The sequence below is a fragment of the Drosophila sechellia genome, chromosome 2R, assembly GCF_004382195.2.
Source record: "Drosophila sechellia strain sech25 chromosome 2R, ASM438219v1, whole genome shotgun sequence".
Classification (NCBI taxonomy): domain Eukaryota; kingdom Metazoa; phylum Arthropoda; class Insecta; order Diptera; family Drosophilidae; genus Drosophila; species Drosophila sechellia.
In genome coordinates, this window is record NC_045950.1 from 17,518,219 (window position 1) to 17,534,408 (window position 16,190).

General features: G+C 43.6%; 3 protein-coding genes across 7 annotated transcripts in view; 1 reads left to right on the forward strand and 2 right to left on the reverse strand.

The window, feature by feature from the left end:
* Window positions 1-229, reverse strand: part of LOC6615381 (syndecan) — an 87,373-nt gene extending 87,144 nt beyond the window's left edge. For 2 of the 4 annotated variants that reach the window (XM_032716359.1, XM_032716357.1), the window contains exon 1: window positions 70-225. The gene's annotated coding sequence lies outside the window, so the exon portion shown is untranslated. Of the gene's footprint in view, window positions 1-69 lie in introns of all 4 variants that reach the window. The other 2 variants (XM_032716358.1, XM_032716356.1) reach the window with 2 other exon arrangements.
* A 717-nt stretch (window positions 230-946) lies between these two features.
* On the forward strand, window positions 947-6,122 carry LOC6615383 (zinc finger FYVE domain-containing protein 9). Its single transcript, XM_002039729.2, has 8 exons — window positions 947-1,112; window positions 1,227-2,066; window positions 2,212-3,682; window positions 3,747-4,025; window positions 4,088-5,111; window positions 5,171-5,297; window positions 5,359-5,523; window positions 5,581-6,122. Exons 2-8 carry the CDS (start codon window positions 1,248-1,250, stop codon window positions 5,731-5,733), a joined length of 4,038 nt encoding a protein of 1,345 aa, XP_002039765.1. The 5' UTR covers window positions 947-1,112; window positions 1,227-1,247; the 3' UTR covers window positions 5,734-6,122.
* A 49-nt stretch (window positions 6,123-6,171) lies between these two features.
* LOC6615384 (FK506-binding protein 2) lies at window positions 6,172-16,037 on the reverse strand. Of its 2 annotated transcripts, none has more exons than XM_032716863.1 (5): window positions 15,899-16,037; window positions 14,008-14,203; window positions 7,235-7,323; window positions 6,982-7,169; window positions 6,172-6,808 (listed from the first exon to the last, which is right to left on the reverse strand). In XM_032716863.1, the coding sequence occupies exons 2-5, from the start codon at window positions 14,199-14,201 to the stop codon at window positions 6,629-6,631; spliced, it is 651 nt and encodes a 216-aa protein (XP_032572754.1). In that variant the 5' UTR covers window positions 14,202-14,203; window positions 15,899-16,037; the 3' UTR covers window positions 6,172-6,628. The 2 variants fall into 2 exon arrangements, with proteins under 2 accessions (XP_032572754.1, XP_032572753.1); XM_032716862.1 differs by having other exon boundaries at window positions 6,970-7,169.
* Between the last annotated feature and the right edge of the window lie 153 nt (window positions 16,038-16,190).

Consider the following 16,190-nt stretch of genomic DNA (forward strand, 5'->3'; position numbering starts at 1 on the left):
TTCGTATCTTTCTGCCCGTTGTTTTGCTGCGTTTATTTTCGTTGCATTTATTTTTGCTATTTTGCGCACCTTTTCCTCTCCGTATTTACAAAATTGCACTCGCGAATCTTTTCGGGGGTGTACAAATTTCTTTACACTCGAGTGCCGACCAAACAACAGACACGAAATCGCGCTTAAATCCGGACGTAACCGTGCCTTCTTCGCTCCGTAAAATTTTTTCGAATGACTCGGCCAGTGTTACCAGATGCAGAAACGACTCAAACATCCAAGTGGTGCATTTCCTAAAAAATACCAATTCGTGTGCTTAGCTGGGTGATGAATTAAATGGAAAAACCAAAACGCGAACCCATTAAAAATTTATATATTTCGTTAAATTTTCGCGATTAAAAAGCTTCTTAAATATCTTTAAATTTGTTGGTTTTATTCTTATGTTACTGTTTTTTTATATTATTTACTTAAGATATTATTATGGAATTATTGTATTTTTGATGGGCTTCAAATAATTCAATCAAAATAATTTTTTATTTATTTAAATTCTCAAGATTTCATATTTAAGTGTTTATACTATTTTGCACTGTTTCGGTTGCTCGTCAGTTCACTGTTATTCTGTAGTACTGTTAGTTCAATTGTGGAACACAATATTTTTTTAAAAACACACATTGGCGGTTAAATTTCGAAGTCCGTATGTTTATAGATTTATTTGTATTCATTGTCATTAATAGTAAATAATTAAAACATTCTTAATTGTTTAAGGCCCAACAGCTTTAACCTATTAATATTTTCAAATTTAAAAAGGTGTTACGGTTTATGTTAAGTTTGTAACAGTAACAGATTTTAAGAGAAAGATTTAAAAAGAAAGATAGCAACAAAAAATACTCAATGAGAGAGGTGCTAATTTGACTAAATGGTGTATGTCTTTGCAACACTGGTTCCGTGGCTATTTTTAGGCAGTTTCTTACAATGTTTTTCGTCTCGGAGTTTTTGTTAATAAATTAGCGAAAAAAAACTAAGTAAATAAGGTAATTGCAGGTGCTTAACATTGCTTAATAAAGGCGAATACGTCCTTGTTTTCCTTATCGCTTTGTTATGACTATATTCGAGGTGTGAAAAAGGTATGAATCACAAGACCGTTTTTTTCCCAACATCTTTTTGTGTTTTTTTTTTTCTCTTTTGCGTTTTTGTGAAAATGCAAGCAGATAAACCTTGTTGGTCCGATTTGATTTTAGGTTTCTGCGGATTTGGTGGCCATGGACTTGGTGGACATTGATCAGGTTTTGGACAATCTGGAACTGCGCATTGCCGCCGATGAGCAGCTGAGTAGAAATGCAGCAGCAGCAGCAGCTGCAGCTGCAAATTCTGGCCGTTTTCTGGGCGACGGAGCAAGTGCATCCAACAGTGGAGTTGGAGCTGGCGCAGGAGTATCGGGAGCTGCGGGAGTAACACCAACACCGGCGTCTGGAAAGTCCTTTGTGGGCGTCTCCCAGGTCTTCAACAGCCTGGATGACTATAGGGAAAATGTGAAGTCCTTGCAGGTGGATGCCCAATTACCCAGCTACGACTGGCAAACGGAGGCGGAACACGAAGACGACATCCACAAGTTCAGCGAACAGGCGTCCAAAAACAACGGCCAGGCGATAGTATCGTCCTCTGAATCGCTGACCACCTCATCCTGTTCCACCTTCTCGTCGGGTCCGTCGCCCGTGAGCAACGGCAGTCACTCAGAGGAGCTAGTAACGCCCCCCGAAGACGAGAAAACGAGTGAAGTTCAGGTGGAGCCAAAGGAACAGGATCAACCGCAGGAACAGATCAATCATGAGGACCAGCATCAAGATCAGGCTGTCCCAGAGCCAATGCAATCCAAGCAAACCGTAGAGGAGTTAGCAGTGGGATTGTCATCCATCTCCATTACTGCGTCTGGCACAGAATCGCAATCCCTATTGCCGGAGGAGGTCACTGCATCGTCTGTTCTCGGACAGGTCCTCGAGGAGCTCTCGGAGGAATCGTCTCCCAGTAGAGAACCCGAAACCGAAATGACCAACGGCATAGATGTCCCATTGGCCAATTTAGTAAGTACTAGTACCTTATTTTGTTTGTGTAAATTACTAATAGCTGTAGCGCATTAGTTTAAAAATATTAGCTTCATAAATCAATTAAGCTTAAAACTATCTTGGTTTGTAGTATAGTTTATTAATAATGGTGTTACTTTTTCAGCAAGCATCTGTTGCGGAAATACCGGTTCCAAAAGAGAAGGAGCAGCCGGTACAAACGGAAGAAGAGGAAGTGGAGCTGCCGCAGGAGCAGCATCCCAGGCGGAGTCAGCCATTGACCTTCTGCTCAACCATGGACGAGATATCCGACACTGAGCTGGACAGCATGCTGCAAGAGATGGACGCAGATGACAACCAGGCGGACGATCAGCAGATGCCCGAGGATGAGAAATCCGCCTCCGCCTCACCAGTGACCGCGGAGGAGTCGGTGCGGATTCTATCCGATGAGCAGGAGACAACCTCGAACGATCAGATGAACGTGGACAACTTTTCGCAGGCCTCCACTGTGGAGTTTGCTGATCTGAAGCAGCCGGAGTCCACGCCAGTTACCGCGATGGGAGAAGATGTAGCCTCCAGTTTCAGCAGCACGGAATCGGATTCCCTTTCGGGCAGGAAACTAGATGGCGAAGAGGAGCAGGAGGTCGATGGAGAGCATGAAGATGCCAGCCTGGCCACGGATGCCCTGGAAACCCAAGAGCAGCGCCCCCAGCGACCACAGACCCTAAATTTGAATGGTTGCCAGGCAGAAAGTTCCACCCCATCTCAAGATGAAAACCCCGAAATTCAACAGGAAGCTTCGCGGCCGTCCGAAGTCAGTGAAGGAGCAGCCGGAGTAGGTGTAATACCCGGCGAGGATGACGAGGAAAGTCCCATCTACGAAGCTGTCGGCTACAGCGATCCGCATGCCAATCTGGGCAAGGTGCCACCCATATGGGTGCCTGATAACATGGCTGGGCAGTGCATGCAATGTCAGCAAAAGTTCACCATGATCAAAAGGCGTCACCATTGTCGCGCCTGTGGAAAGGTATTGTGCTCTGTCTGCTGTTCGCAACGATTCCGTTTGGAATTCGCCACCGAGCCCGAGTCGAGGGTCTGTGTGCAGTGTTATATGATTCTCTCTGAGCGGCAGGCTAATGGATTGAATTCTGAGTCAGCACCGGGTTCGGCGTTGCCGCCCACTCCCATGCGTTCGCCAAACCCAAACAATCCAATGGAATATTGTTCTACAATACCACCACACCGTCAGGTGGCCTCCTCACCGGGAGCTCCGCCACCCAGCGTGATTGTGCCCGTGGGTGTGTTGAAGAAAACCGATGGCAGCTCCTCCAACTCCTCCAGTTCGGATGGCCAAAAGGGCCAAAGAAAGCGAAAGAGTGTTATGTTCAGTGACGGCATTGCGCCTGGCAGCGAACTGGCCAGTACCATGGAGCAGCAGTGGGGAGAGTTCAAGCAGGCGCGAAGGGGACTATCCAGGAGTGGCTCGGGAGCTGGTCAGAAGCCACCAACACCTGCGACAGAAGAGCCACCTCGCAGTATTGACACTAGCTCTACGTTGGGCCTAGTGGCACAGCTATTCCGCGGTTCCATTCCACCAAGTGCAGCGGCTGCCACATTATCGGCTACCGAGTCAAGCGGTAAGGGAAATCTTCACTTTTTTCGAAATCGTTTTCATGTAATAAATGTGTTTGTATCCTCCAGCTGGTCGCTCCTCATCCCAATCGCAGGCACAGACCTCGCCGCGTCGCAAAGCGGAATCATCACGGAATCGCAAATTACCGCCAAATGGAGATGCCCAAGGCTGCTATCTGCCGCCCGAGGAGAACGGCCTGCCCCCCATTTGTATAAGCAGCAAAGAGGGCGGTGAGGTGGACTACAAAGTGGTGCGCAACGATGGATCCCTTCTAGATCGATTGCAGAACGAAACGCTCAAGTTCATTATAAAGAACAACTTCTTTGTGCTGGTCAAGATTGTTAACAGTCAGTATTTGGAACTCTAAACTAATCTTAATTTTTCTAAATTGCATTTTTCTTACCCCCAGTGAGCTGCTGTATGAATCGATGGGTGCTGAACTTTACGACATCCGGACTACATCATATGGGCAGCGATGAGTTGATCATTCTGCTGGAGATTAAGCAACCCAAGCAAGAAGAATATGTGAAGGGGGAAATCGCAATTCCAAAAGATTTGTTCCAGCACCTGTACGAAATCTACGTGGAGGCGGAGCATGCCCGGTCCGGCACCCATGAGTTGGCTTTCACCAGTCCGCGAAATGCCAATTTTCTGGGTTCCCGGGAGCATGGAGGATTCATTTTCATTCGGCCAACCTACCAGTGCTTGCAGGGCGTTATTGTACCAGACAATCCGTATCTGGTTGGCGTGCTCATCCATAGACACGAGGTTCCCTGGGCTAAGGTCCTACCTCTGCGGTTGATCCTCCGCTTGGGTGCCCAGTATCGGTACTATCCCTGTCCATTGATTTCGGTGCGCGGCAGGGAGTCGGTTTATGGAGAAATAGCTCAAACTATCATTAACTTTCTGGTGGATTTCCGCAACTACTCTTACTCTCTACCGGCCATCCGAGGATTATATATCCACATGGAGGATAGGCAGACTACGGTGATTATTCCAAAGTACCGCCAGCAGGATGTAATTAAGGCAATCAATAATGCCAGTGATCATGTACTGGCTTTTGCTGGCAACTTCTCAAAAGTGGCCGATGGTCACTTGGTTTGCATGCAAAATATCAACGACGATCGATCCGAGATGTATTCCTACTCCACGCAGGCGATTAACATTCAGGGTCAGCCCAGGAAAATCACTGGAGCTAGCTTCTTCGTGCTAAATGAAGCCCTCAAGAGCACCAGTGGCTTGTCGGGAAAGTGCAGCATCGTGGAGGATGGCCTAATGGTACAGATTATGCCTGCCAAAATGGAGGAAGTGCGTCAGGCGTTGCGCAACCAAAACGACATCGACATCGTCTGTGGCCCCATTGACGCCACCGACGATCAGAGTGAGATTGTGAGCATTAAGTGGGTGGACAATAATCGTGACATCAATGTGGGGTAAGTTTACCTGCAAGTTTATTTACAAAGAATAAGTGTAACTAAAATTTGATTTGCAGTGTTAAGTCACCCATTGATGACCAGCCCATGGATGGCATCTCGAACATGCGCGTGCTGAAATGGGCCAGCTTTAACTATTCCAATACCAACTATGCCATCCGCCTAAGTGATATCTACATTATAAAGGTATAGTTAAATCCTTACCACTTTGGTTGACAAAAGTTTACTACTTAACTTTACGTTACAGTGCGAGGACTGGTATGCAACAAATGGTGGAAACTGTGAGGAGATAACTCGGATTGCGGAGCAACTGGCCCGCAGTGCCTCGATGGCCCTGCTGCCACTTCTGGATCTTCTAGCAGCTGCTGGCATTAATAAGCTTGGCCTAAGAGCCACGCTCGACCAGGATAACGTATGTTTGTTCAATGCGGAAGCAATTAAAGTCACTAATAATATTATCCACTACCAGGTGGGCTATGAAGCCGGAGCCCGTGGCTCCAAGCTGCCGCCGCTGTACATGAACGCGCTGGACAACCATCTGATAGCCACGCTGCATGGCGAATCCTCCGGCATTCAAGAGCCCATCATTCTCGAGCTGATCTTCTACATACTGAACGCTTGACTTTAGTCCCTCGTAGTGCAATTCTCCTGCTGGATCCGCAGACCAAACGGAAACATTCTTAACTCTAAGCTCGACGCGATCAAAGCCTACGACAACTACACGAGCCCGTGGGGCAAGAAATGAGGACATGGTGGTATTGTTGGATGGCTCAGTTAACTGTGTATATATTTAAGTAGCTCATCGATTGGTTTTTGTCTATGCATTTCTATCCCTTCCTAACCTTTCACTTCAACTGTTATATTGTTTCTGATTTTTATTAATTTTGAGTTTTCACTGAAAGTAAAGTATCTAAGAAACCTAAATATATATATTTGTATGTGATGTTCTTTAATATGCTTTACACATTTACCACTCGAGTATATATGAATAACAACTATATTAAAACTGTTGATCAAATGGCTGTTTAATTTTGCGGAAATTAGAAAAAACAAAGCTTCGTCTTGTTAAATTATTGATAGCAATTCTTTATTCAATTTAATGTGTTTCAATTGACTTCGTCTTGAGAGTGTGTCTGATTTACAATATACGATATGAATATTATCTTTACGATGGGTCTAAAAATCGTCACCACCCGCAGCCGACACAAAATATATAACAACCTATAAATGTATATAAAAATGATGTTCATTCTCTCTCAGATTGTACATAATTTAAACTACGTCTAGTACCGGGGTTACAGACACACAAACTGAACAATGCACTCCTCCTCTAATGTATTGGTGTTTAGATGCTGATGCTGATATGTATGCTATATACAAAATGACATCGGGAAGCATTGGTTGGCCTCATCTGTTGTATATGGTTTAGTTTTGTGTATATATTTGGGTTTTATATAACTTAAGCACTCGTGTCCCTTCGATGTTGGCGGCAAACCAAGAACCCCCATCACTGAGCACTACAGCTCGTCGTGTTTGGGCCCCGAGAACTCATCGTGCGAGATGAAGCCGTTCTTGTCCTTGTCCTCGTGCTGGAAGATCTCCTCCACCAGCTTGTCGTTTTCAGCCAGCATGTTCTTCAGCTCCTCGGAATCCTGTCCCTCCACGGCGGTCATCTGCTTCTTCAGATACTCGCTGACCTATAGAGCAGAGATAATATCCAAAATTAATTTAATTGCAGACACTTCATATATTGCTCTAGTCTACAGAAAGTGTAGGGTGGTTGGTTAGTAACTTATCCCACATCCAACGGATATTTCAGTGTAGAGAGGCATATAGGTAACAAAAGTGCGATCCATACATAGACGATTACCTCTTCGCGACTCAGCTGCTTGTCGGCATTATCGTCGATCTCCTTGAAGACGTTGGTGGTGGGCGGGGCGTTGCCGATGTTGATCAGCTCCACGTCGAAGAGGAGCGTGGCCTTGGGCGGGATGACGTTGCCGGCACCCTGGTCACCATAGCCCAGCTGGGGAGGAATGGTCAGCTTGCGCTTCTCACCTGGATTTTAAAGCGAACTCCAAATTAATTTACACATTTTGCCGAGCACTTCTCCAAGCACTTACCCACGCACATGTTGAGCAGACCCTGATCCCAACCCTTAATCACCTGGCCGGCGCCCAATTGGAATGTGAAGGGCTGGTCGCGGTCGAAGCTGCAAAAAAGCGAGATAAAAAAACGTGGATATACAAATTGTTAGACGCTTGTTGGCCACAAAGTTTCAAGTGCTTGCAGGTGTCGTGGGCTGGAAGCCACCACCTTAAACCGAAACAATTCATCATTTCTTTATGACTGCTCTCTTTTTTTCATCATATCTTTCGTTGGCAGTCTATAAAAATTATTTATTTGATGGTTCCGCTAAGCGAATTTACTTTAATTTGCTAAGCGTAAGGCAATGGAGCTGCTCAGGTATGCATGAGAATGTCGCGCCTTGAGCTTGATGTATGATGTGGCACAGTTGCAGGCCATTTCGCGATGATTATGATATATAGAAATGGATTCACGGTAGCTCAGGGTTGCTAGAAAAGGTCGGGGGCACATCGCCAATAGAGCCATAAACACGCTGTAAAATGGCGTTTATAGGCCAACATATGAGCTTATGGGCTTTAATTCAGTTTTGAATGGTGCATTTTTCAAGGGTGTTAAGAAAAATTAAGGCTCAGCCACATGGAGATATGTACATAAAACACGAGGTGTGTAGCTTATGATGATTACGAACCATATAAATTCTAAGTACATTGCACATCTTATTTCCACACAATCGTACTAATCGAAATTTGTTTATTTCAAAGCTTAAGTAACGATCTTCAGCTGAAATAATCCTACAAAAACCTATTGTTGGAAACATTTTAAAAGATTTTCTTTTTTAAATTTTTTGAAGAAATGTTCCTAAACTTTCTGAAGCCTCTAGAGATCTGAACTTGGCAATTGAAATGTGTCGCTTGGGCCTGCTGACTGCAGGCAAAGTTTCCTTGCTTTTTCCTTCGAAAACTCTCCTGTTGTTCATCATTATATTATTATTGCTGTTTGTTAAGAAAGTTGTTTGGCTGTTGGGTTTTTAAGAACTTGTTGGTTTTCCCCGTTTAAATGGAGCCGAGACAGATTATTGCACTCGAGGCTGGGGGGAAAAGGAAACAAATGATTAACCAGGAGGAGTCACCCACATGGGTGGCAAAAAAAGTTGTAGGGCATGTCTGTTAAATATTTTATGTGCATCTCCTGGGCATTTTGCAAAACATTTTTACATGCGCCGGCTGTTGTTTCAAATTCCAGTTCAAGTCACAGCCATGATGGGGCAAGTGGCAAGTGGCAAGCGGAGGTGCGGCAAGTGGCATGCGGATTGCCGCTGAATAATCCACCCAACCGGGCCGCAAAAAAAAAGAAAAAAGGCCAGAAAAACGAACATTCGCATTCAGAGCGGTTAAGTGTTACTCTGGAGCGTAACCAAAGTGTCGTCGTCGCTGTTTTTGTCGCCGCCTTTCGCTCAAGTGCAAATCTCCAGATGGAATAAAAAAGCGTAAAAAATTTGTACCCCCCACTTGAGATTCCGCATGTCCTGGTGGGGGGTTTGGGTTTGGTTTTCCAGGGATTACGCGGCATCTAAGACACCTTTGTGGCTTGTCTTTATTTCGGTGTCGCCGTCTGTGGCTGTGCATTTTTATTGCATTATTTTCCATGAATATCTAGTACAATATGTGAAACATTTTATGGAGTCTCCCCTTCCTTCCTTTTCATGTCCTTGGAGTGTTTACTCCTGAATCCTCGCTAATTTATGCGATTTGCGAAGCTTACTACAAGCTCTACATGTTTACATTTTTCTGTGCAATATTGAACGGGTATCTAAAATGGGTTATACCCTTTTTAAGTTCGCGTATTATATAGATTCAACTGATTTAAGTTAAAAACTGCTTATAAACTTTAATAAGCTGTAATGACATTTTCCGTAAAATATTAAATTTCAACAATTTACCGCCCACAACTTTAAATGGGCAAACGTTTAAAAAACAGAGCTGTCGAGTCGTAAATAAATTAATAAAATCGTTTAAACGTGTTGATTGTTTCAGTCAGCACAATTGACCACCCACACCCCTTCCCCCCTTCTCGACGGACTTCCGAGTCCTTCGTCCTGTTTGTCCCCCTGAAGCAATCAAATATTTATAAATTACCGGACAAGACAAACAAAAGGTCAGCTGAGATCAGACCTGAATTCACTCGCAGGTGGGCAAACAAGTTGCAGTTGCAATTGCAGTTGTTGCGCAATTGGCAAATATCAAATGGAATTTCATGGATATTTTGCAAGCGATTCGCAGGTTTTTCCAGCTCGTCTGCAATGGGGCTTAGATTGTGGTCTAAAGTGGGAAATATTGGGGGGCCACATGAGTTGGCGGCTGCTTCTTTTTACATTTTGGCTTTATGGCCAGCGCATTATCATAAAGTCAAGCAAAAAATGTAAACTCATTCATCCACTCGCTAAATATTTAATAAGTTTCGATTTCATTCTTCCACTGGCTGTGCCGTGTGTTTTTTTCTTCCTTTTTTTTAACCCAATCCCAATTCGAATCCGAGTTGGTATCTGTATCTGTATCTGCGAATTGCGAGCCAAGTCCCAACGCATCGCATAATTTAAAATGCAGCTGAATGGGCGCCCAAACATCCGTTTGCCGTTCTACGTGATTCCGCACCACGGGTGGCGGCATTTCGGTGGGTGGGGATTTTGGGGTGGCATATGGTGGCCACCCGAAATCATACCACGTCACTCCTCCGACTTCAGACACATTCAATCCAATCAAATTGAATCCTTTTGGGTGGATCCCTTGATGACCTCGTTTTATGTGTCCGGCCAAGAAAAGTTATAAAATCAAATATGCAACCGCAATTCCTTTGCCTTCCGCTTTTGGATACCTCCCCATTGGGGCGACAACTTGCGATTAACGTGCACCAGAGAACAAGGACTCCGGCAGGACCTGCGGCCGAGGATTTGCTCTCGGCGGGAATGGTCAACGTGCGAACAATTCACACAAAAAGTCTAAAGTTTGAACAAGTTTGCAGCACAGCACTGAGAAAAAATAAATGGGTTTATGGTGTTTAAAGTACTATAACTTTAAAGGTTGCTTAACAAAAAAGGAAAATTAAATACTTAAAATATATTTAGCAAGTTTATAGATGTGACTTGTTTGCATATATAAGTCTGCGTATCCTTTTCTTTCAGTGTCGGCACAAGTACCTCAAAGGACACCCAAATTTATGCCCCAGCTGGCGGCATCACGTTCCATCGCCCTTAACACACAACCCCGAAAAAAGCTGCTGTAAATTGTGGAAAATAAGAATTGCAACCGTTGAAGCTCATTAATTATTTAAACTATCTACAAATGTGTCTGACGCGCGAGCCGAGTAAAATATACATTCGAGGCAAGAGTTGCCATAAAAGTCAGACGGCTGTTGCAGTTGCAGTTGCAGAAGCAGCCGCACTTGATTGCATCCACATGGTAATGAGCTTTAGATTTACTGGAGTCTGCGTCTCAGTCTGCAACGCCACAACTTTGCTCCAAGTGTTTTTCCACCAATGGTGTCAAGGTTTCTGTGGTCACTCGAGCAGAGCTAAAGGTCTCCTCCCACTCGCACTCCCACTCCAGCTCCCACTTCCACCTCCACTCCCATTTTCCACTCCGTGGCCACCAGCACCCCATTCAAGGTTGTCCAGAGTGTAAGCTAAAACTTTCACTTTGATGCATTTCGGCTTGCTGCTGCTAGTTTTTGTTTTTTTACGCACTCTGCTTTTGGACATTAAATTGCACTTGCTGCAAAGGAGTTGACACAAAGGGGGGAAAATTGGGATGTGGATGGGTAGGAAAAAGCCAAAAAAAAAGATGGGGGACTTTGCACTTGGAACATACAAATCATGGCAGCCAGAAAGCGACAACATCGCAAGTTATGGCCCGATGCTTCAGGTAACTGACTGGTGCTCCTCTTTATTCCCGCCCCTTGGCTACTCCAACGTTACGTTGTCAAAAATTTTTGTGAAGCATGTTTTCGAGGATGCCAACAAAAGAGGCACTGCTCTTTTCATATTCAAACTACGGCTTGCACTGAAAGAAAATCTCGAAATGTGTGAAAACCTTTGGACAGCAAGAGGTATTAATAAATCAATTAAAACATTTCCATTTTAGCATCGGACATTGCCTTTTGTGGTTTTTATCATTGGGCTGCCTCAACTTTCACCCATACGAAATATGGCCCATTAACATGTTAATCAAAAGTGTCGCATAAAGGTGTGAATTGACCCCAAACACCATATATGGGTACTTTCAAATGCCCTTATACTTTATAAGAAACCAACAAATTTTCTAACTTAAAGCTCCTAAACTTTCTCAGCGAAACTTTAAGCGAAAACATCGCCAAGTTTGCTGCTGCAACTCAAGTAACAAATTAATTTGCCCGGAAAAGTGACACAGCACATGAAAATCTTGAGATGGGGGACATATACTAGTATACATATATCATAGCAGGTGAAAGGGAGTAGTGTAGTCATGTTACGCGTCAGGCTGATTAGAATATAGCGACGAAAGGCTGCATAATTTATGCGGCCAAAAGAAGGTCTGCGGGTCAAAAGTGGAGCCCAACTTGTTGCCACCAAAAAACAGGAGGCGCCGCGAAAGTCTAATGAAGATGTGGAGTCCGGGCCAAAGTCATTGACAAACTGTGGCTGCACGTGACCCGGGTATGGCTATGACAGGTAGACATGATGGACTCCTCCGCCAGTTGGATCCGTTGCCAAAGACACAATGGAGATAAAAGGCGGCAGGCACGTGACAGGACTCCAGCTCTGGTCCTGGTTCTCATTATTGAATTAGTTACGAGTGCAAAATGCAAGGGGTGGGGCAGTTGGGAGTTATTTGTAATTGTACGAAATAAAGTAGAGTTTCTTTTATGGCCAACCAAGTAAGTTGTAATCCATTTTAATATCAATTAAGCACGTATACTCGTATATTCGTTTGCCGTTTCACCATGCTTGTGTGCTTAGGACAGTTTCCATTTTGATTGGCATTTCAATAAGAAATTCCATCGACAAACCCGTCAGAAGCAGAAAAAATCTGCGTACTTATCTCTCTCAAGGAGCATCGCATCTTCGTTTTAAGCCCATTTTTTCAGGTGCTCTGCCGGCAAAAGCTTAATTATAGCCGAGTGAAGCTGGCTTTCAGCCAGCTAATTTCCGCTGCAAGGAGTAGACTGTTTGGCCTAAGCCGAAAATGGCAGAAGGAGCTGTGTTCGCAGCTTGAGGCTGAAAAGCAAGAAGTGCCTGAAAAGGATTTTTCGCACAAGGCGAACAGAAGAAGATGGCGAATGAGGAGGACGCCTGTCGACATCCTTGACTGCACTTGACTGGCACAAAGTGCCTTGTTTGTTAGCCAAGTTCGAGGGCATTTAAGCCGCAGCGCAACAGGTGGCAGGGCAGAGACGGGGACGCACTCTGATTGAGTTAGTTAGTTGGCCAGCTCACCCACTCCCTGACTCACAGAGACTTTGCCACGCCAAATTTAACAGCAATTGCGAAACTTTTAAGCCCAGAAAGAGACGAGTGCAACTTCCGCATAATTTGCAACCAAAATTTGTCTACCAAAACTCAAGGTAACTGGTTGGGCCAGTGAAAGGACACAACATGTCCAATGAGATGGATGGCAAGATGAAATGTTTTCCATTTTAGCATATGACAAAACGGGTTAAGCGGGGTCAATTTGAAAGACTTGGGGTCAGTCAGACGTTTATAAAATCGTTTCCCCTGCGAGAAACACAATTTTCTGGTCGTAAAATTAAATCAAAATTTGATAACTGCGAGAGTGTGGTGGAGTAATAATGCCCTCACTCAACTTATATTTTATTTATATGCAATCAACGGACAATATATCAGTTTAGTTAATCTAGTTTAGGTCGCTTATCGACAAGTTTTTGCCGCAGCTGATATGTATAAAACACTGATAATGAGTTTTACCGCTTGCCAAACGGTTGCACAAAGTTTTTTTTTATTCGGCTAATGGTAAACAACCCACTTTGGGGTGTTAATTAGCCGCACATGTGAAATAATTTGGTTATCCTTTGAATTTAATTGGTTTTTTGTATGGATACCTGGGCTGGCAACTCAAGTTTCGCTGTGGCTTTAATTTACAGGATTTATTACCATAAAGTCAAAGGTTAAAAATATGAGAAAGAATTTTTGAGATAAGAAAATAAGTAGCTCCAGTGGGTTTCGCATATTTAAACAATTTCTTTAATTGAAACTACTGCTTAAGAGCTAACTATGTTTAACTATTTTTAAATGTTTTTTAAGAACCTTATTTGTACCGGAAAACGATTTCTTTGCTTAATAAAGCCAAAAATTGAGGGCCACGTCACAATAAACGCCCATAACCCACAGAAAAATGAAACAAAAAGCGGGAAAATGAGTTTGGGTTGCAGGAAGAAGGGGGCATTCAGGCATGGAAAATGCACCAGCAGCACAAGCAAAAAACAACAACGACAACAACAACAACAGCGCCAGCGACAATGCAACAATGAGATCGCTTATCAGTTGGCGTCTAATTTACGGCAATGAGCCGCCGCGACTGACTATGCAGCACCAGCAGCTTTAATCCCATACGGAAAACACATGTATCTGCGAGTATGTTAATCTGCATCTCCAATGGATGCGTGTGTGCGGAGATTACGGACAGCATCGGCTTTAAAAATATTTCATCCTGAACTCTGACATTCTGCCGAAGTTTTTGGGGCAATGTGAAATAATCACTTTAGTTCATTGATAACAAAGTCTGCCTAATTTAATTTTGTTCACTTTAAGATCACTCACCTCGAGTCGAACTTCTTGCCATCGGCCTGCAGAGTTCCAGTGTAGTGCATGGTGAGGGAATCGCCGTTCTTGGACTTTTGGTCGCACACCTCCGGCGTGCTGATCACCTCCACTTTCAGATCCTCAGCCCGGACCAGGCTGTTGCTGATGGCCACCAGCAGAAGGCACGAGAAAACGAGAATGGATTTCGACATGGCTGAAAGATAAATGGGCAAACTTGATTACCACCAAACGTAAGAGACTTTCAAAAAAGGGGAACGTGTTTATGCACTCGACTACAAGGAGTATAATAAACCAGTGATTAAGATATATTATCCTTGAAATGAATTGAGTTGGAACTACAAACTATAAGATCCACTAAGTCGAAACTAAACCAAAGCACCAATGCCTTGCTCGGATTGATGTTCATCACTTTTATACTCCCAGATTCATCTGCTCTCCATCATATTCGCTTTAATCGCGGATTAGCGTTGCACAAGCGTTAAATGATGAATTTAAGCCAATTACCCGGAAAGGTGTAACAGTTGTTTGCTCAACAGTGTAAAGTTGAAATTGAAATCGTATGGATGGCAAGGGGTATTCGCTGCGATTGCGAATGGGATGCGCGAACAGCAAAAATTAGTCATTATGCAAATGTGCAATTCATTTTCGAGTGGGGAGCCGAATTCGACCAACCAGCTTTGACCATCTCGACCAGCTGGAGGGGATTATGCAAGCCAAAACCCAAAGCCAAGCGAAATTATTGCGCGTACGCGGTGGCGTATGCGTAATGACCATCGTGGTCACTTCCAATGGGATGTTGGTGGGTGTTTCTGGTTAAATGAAAGTTTTGAAAGCGCCTAGGTCACCCAAATATAAAAAAAAAAGAAGCGAACAAAATTCAAATAGCCGTAAAATAAAAACTAATAAGGCAAACAAAAAATAAAATATGGTGGGTCTTTTTATACAGTTGGAAAACTTTCACTAATGGAAAGGCAATGGTCAAGCCTCAATTACGTGAAATCGGCATTAACATCTCTTGATCTTCCTCTTCAACTGCTCTCTTTCGCTTCTGCTTCCTTTTCTTTATACAGTGAAATCTCAGAGACATGAACACACATAAGCCACACTTTTTTGCTTAAGCTTGAAAATGATTAATTACTCTAATGAGTTCATATGCATATCATACACAATGAGGCATACAATTGTTATAGTTAAGAACAGAAAATCCACGGATTTAAGTACTAGAAATACTTCAAATACTATAAATAGATAAGGCGAGCTAATAATCCTAAAATCACATTTTCAAATATATTTCAAAACTTTTTTTTCAGAAGCCGCTTCACTGTACTGAGCGTCCACTTTTTGGCCTTAAAACCTGTTGGGCGATCCAGCTTCTTCGTTTACACACGTATCTTTTTGTTTCAGCTTTTTTGTGTGTCTTTTATGAAAGGTTCAGTGAACTGGCGGTACGAAGTTTACCGTAAGCGATCCAATTTACAGACCGGCGCTAAATGTTTCGGAAAATCTTGTCCTAAGCGACACGTCAGGAGTTTTCCTCTTTTTTCGAATCAGAAATGCTAATTGCTGACCCGAGCCGATCTTAGCAGCAAAACCAAATGCTAGCAAGTGACCGGCGATAATTTTATTTTTATTTTCATGGACTTGGAGCGATAAGCTCTCTTTCTCCTCCTCCAACGTTCAGTTTTCTTGGGGCGTATGTGTGTATGTATGTACATTTGTGTATACATGTGTGATGGCGTGGACTGAATATGAATGGAAGAGACACGACAGCAATGGCAAAGTACACGCTTTCTTTCGATTTCTCGATTTTCATTTCTTAATGAGCACATTTCCAAGATGTTTACGCTAAGCCAAGCACACGATTTACGATCTGATATCTGTAATATACCTTTGGTCTTCCACAGACGGATATCACTCGATTCCGGCGAAGGGGGCGGGGGCGGATGTGGTGGGCGAACAACAGAAAACACGCGATCAAACGGCGGAGGAGAAGTGCAAACACGTCCGATTCGATCGAAGTGCGGGCGAGAAATGTTGGAACCGAAGTCGCCGACGTTGTTTTACTACCCGCCACTCCTACACTCAGAAACATTTTTGAGGCACTTTGCAAGTTAAATCAGATTATTTTGTAGTTTAGTTTAAATTCTTATTTATTTTTTTGGATTCCTCCAAGTTTTATA